Source organism: Acanthisitta chloris, unplaced genomic scaffold (assembly GCF_000695815.1).
Source record: "Acanthisitta chloris isolate BGI_N310 unplaced genomic scaffold, ASM69581v1 scaffold5605, whole genome shotgun sequence".
NCBI lineage: Eukaryota > Metazoa > Chordata > Aves > Passeriformes > Acanthisittidae > Acanthisitta > Acanthisitta chloris.
The window spans coordinates 25138-27420 of NW_008674178.1; the positions used below are offsets into that span (position 1 = coordinate 25138).

Here is a 2283-nt window from a genome sequence, read left to right on the forward strand (position 1 = left end):
ACGACTTCACTTACCCTGACACACTGGAATTTGACCCCAGGAAACTTCTCCTTTCCGTAGGGTACAAAAGATGAGAGGTGATGCTGCCTTTAGTATGTACCTGCAGGGGGAAAAGGCACATCCCAAAACCAGTTTGTTGTCACCAGCCACGAACATGTCACCACAGAGGTGCCAAGGACTCCACGGGCAGAGTCCCAGTTCACACACCAGTGACTCTGACTGGGCAACTGGGATGCAGTGGGCAGCTGCCTCCACACTCACCCACTGTCACACACCACATTTGCTCTGGCACCAAACAGATAATCATTTGTGATAACTTTGCCATGTTCTGGACTTGCTGGAATACCACAAGACTTCCCTGGGGAAAAAAAAAAAAAAGAAAAAAAAAAAGAGTGAGATTATCCTTAGGTCACTATGAGGATGGGGAAAAAAATCTCCACAGGCTTAGTTTGCCTGACAGTATGACAATGTCAAACCAGGCAACTGAAGGTGTTAAATGTCATTTTAAGAGAGCAGTTCTAAAGTACAGATGTGGCACTCAGAGCACTGAAATGATGTGGAGACACTCACTCTGGCACAGCTCAGGGACTTCTGACCACGTTAAGTCATCCTGGCAGGTGCTGTTGGGGAGTTGGTCTGTGGTATTCTCAAAGCCTAAGCGACAAATGTACTTCACTGTGGTACCAACAGGGTAAAAATTCTTTGTTTGATCTTCCTGTGAGATCTGAGCAAATCTCACGTGTCGAGGGACGTGACAGCTACCTGCAACAACAGAGACAACCCAAGTGTCCAGTTACAAAGCAAAAATAACAGGATTTTGCATTTAACTACGTATAAAGGTGAATCCAAGTGATGATGCACAAGCCTTGCTAGGAATATGGACACCACAAATAGCTTTAAGAAGGTGATTTGTGTAATCAAACAGGAAGGGAAGCGACAAGAAGGATGGAGAGAGACTTTTTACAAGAGCATGGAGTGACAGGCCAAGTGGGATTGGCTTCACACTGACAGAGAACAGGGCTGGATTGGATTTTAGGCAAAAGATCTTCCCTGTGAAGTGCTGAGACACTGGCACAGGTTGGCCAGAGAAGCTGTGGCTGCTCCATCCCTGGCTGCTCCATCAGGCCAGGCTGGACCAACTTAATCTAGTGGAAGGTGTCCCTGCCCATGGCAGGGGATAGAAATGGATGATATTTAAGGTTCCTTCCAACTCAGGCCAGTCTGTGATTCCATGAAAAGACATCCCCAGATGACTGTCTAATGGAGAAAGATTTAAATGTTAAACTTTTCTCTTTTTCAGTCATTCCCAAGCACAGTGCTTACTTCCTTTGCCAGTTCCACCAGTGAAGCATCTTTTCAATCATTCCCAAGCACAGTGCTTACCTCCTTTGCCAGTTCCACCAGTGAAGCATTTGAGCTGGGGAAGCACAGCCAGTTCTCACTGAGGAGGCTGCCAAATCCCCAAAGCCAAATCTCCTTTTTGAAACTATGCAGCTACGAAAATCTGCCTTTGGTTAACCCTCTGGTCACGAGTCAGCTCTGCCAGTGCTTTGCCTCTGTGGTCTTTCTCCTCTTCCCTGCACTTCCCAAGCTATGGATCTGTTTTTATTAACACAAGTGCCAGCACAGCCTAAGTGGAGTTAGGAAAAAGGGGCAGTAAGAGATTCTTGGCCAAGTGACTTCATCATGTGTCACTTGGGATGAGGAAATGCCTGTAACAGCGATTGCCAAAGCAGTAAAGGTTTTCACAAGCAGTGTGCATCCCCAGGCAACTCGTTTCAGAGAAAGGGAAACACTCACGGCCACAAAACTCCTGGAGGTTGGACCACTGGGAGGTTTCGAGGCACTGGATCAGGTCAGGGAGCAAGGGACGTTTCATGTACCCTGTAACACAGCTGTACCTCACTGTGGAGCCAATGCTGAAGCTTTCCTGGTGTTTCACATCCTCTGGGGGCTCTGCATGGCTGATATTTGGCAGTGGCCCACAGTCACCTGTAGCAAAACAAACCAGGATTTAGTGAGGCTTCTGCTGCCTTGGGCTGTCCCATGGGCAGGGCACACACAAAGTGTGGCACATGCACTGCCCACAGAGCAGAGCACGTGGAGCACAGAGACATGAAGCACAGGCAGAAAGAGCACACACAGCCACGTGGAGCACATACATGGACATGGAGCACACACATGGACATGGAGCACACACATGGACATGGAGCACACACATGGAGTGAACACAGAGCACACACTCACACAGAGAATACACTCACAGAGAGCACACTGAGCACA

General features: G+C 48.2%; 1 protein-coding gene across 1 annotated transcript in view; it reads right to left on the minus strand.

Annotated features, from left to right (window-relative positions):
- The window catches only part of LOC103802706 (complement receptor type 1-like), a gene marked incomplete at both ends in the record, with an annotated part of 27063 nt that extends 25071 nt beyond the window's left edge, over positions 1–1992 (minus strand). The window contains 2 exons of the mRNA XM_009075224.1: positions 571–762; positions 1801–1992. Of these exons, the coding sequence (XP_009073472.1) occupies positions 571–762; positions 1801–1992 (384 nt within the window). The remainder of the gene's footprint in view (positions 1–570; positions 763–1800) is intronic.
- Positions 1993–2283: the final 291 nt, after the last annotated feature.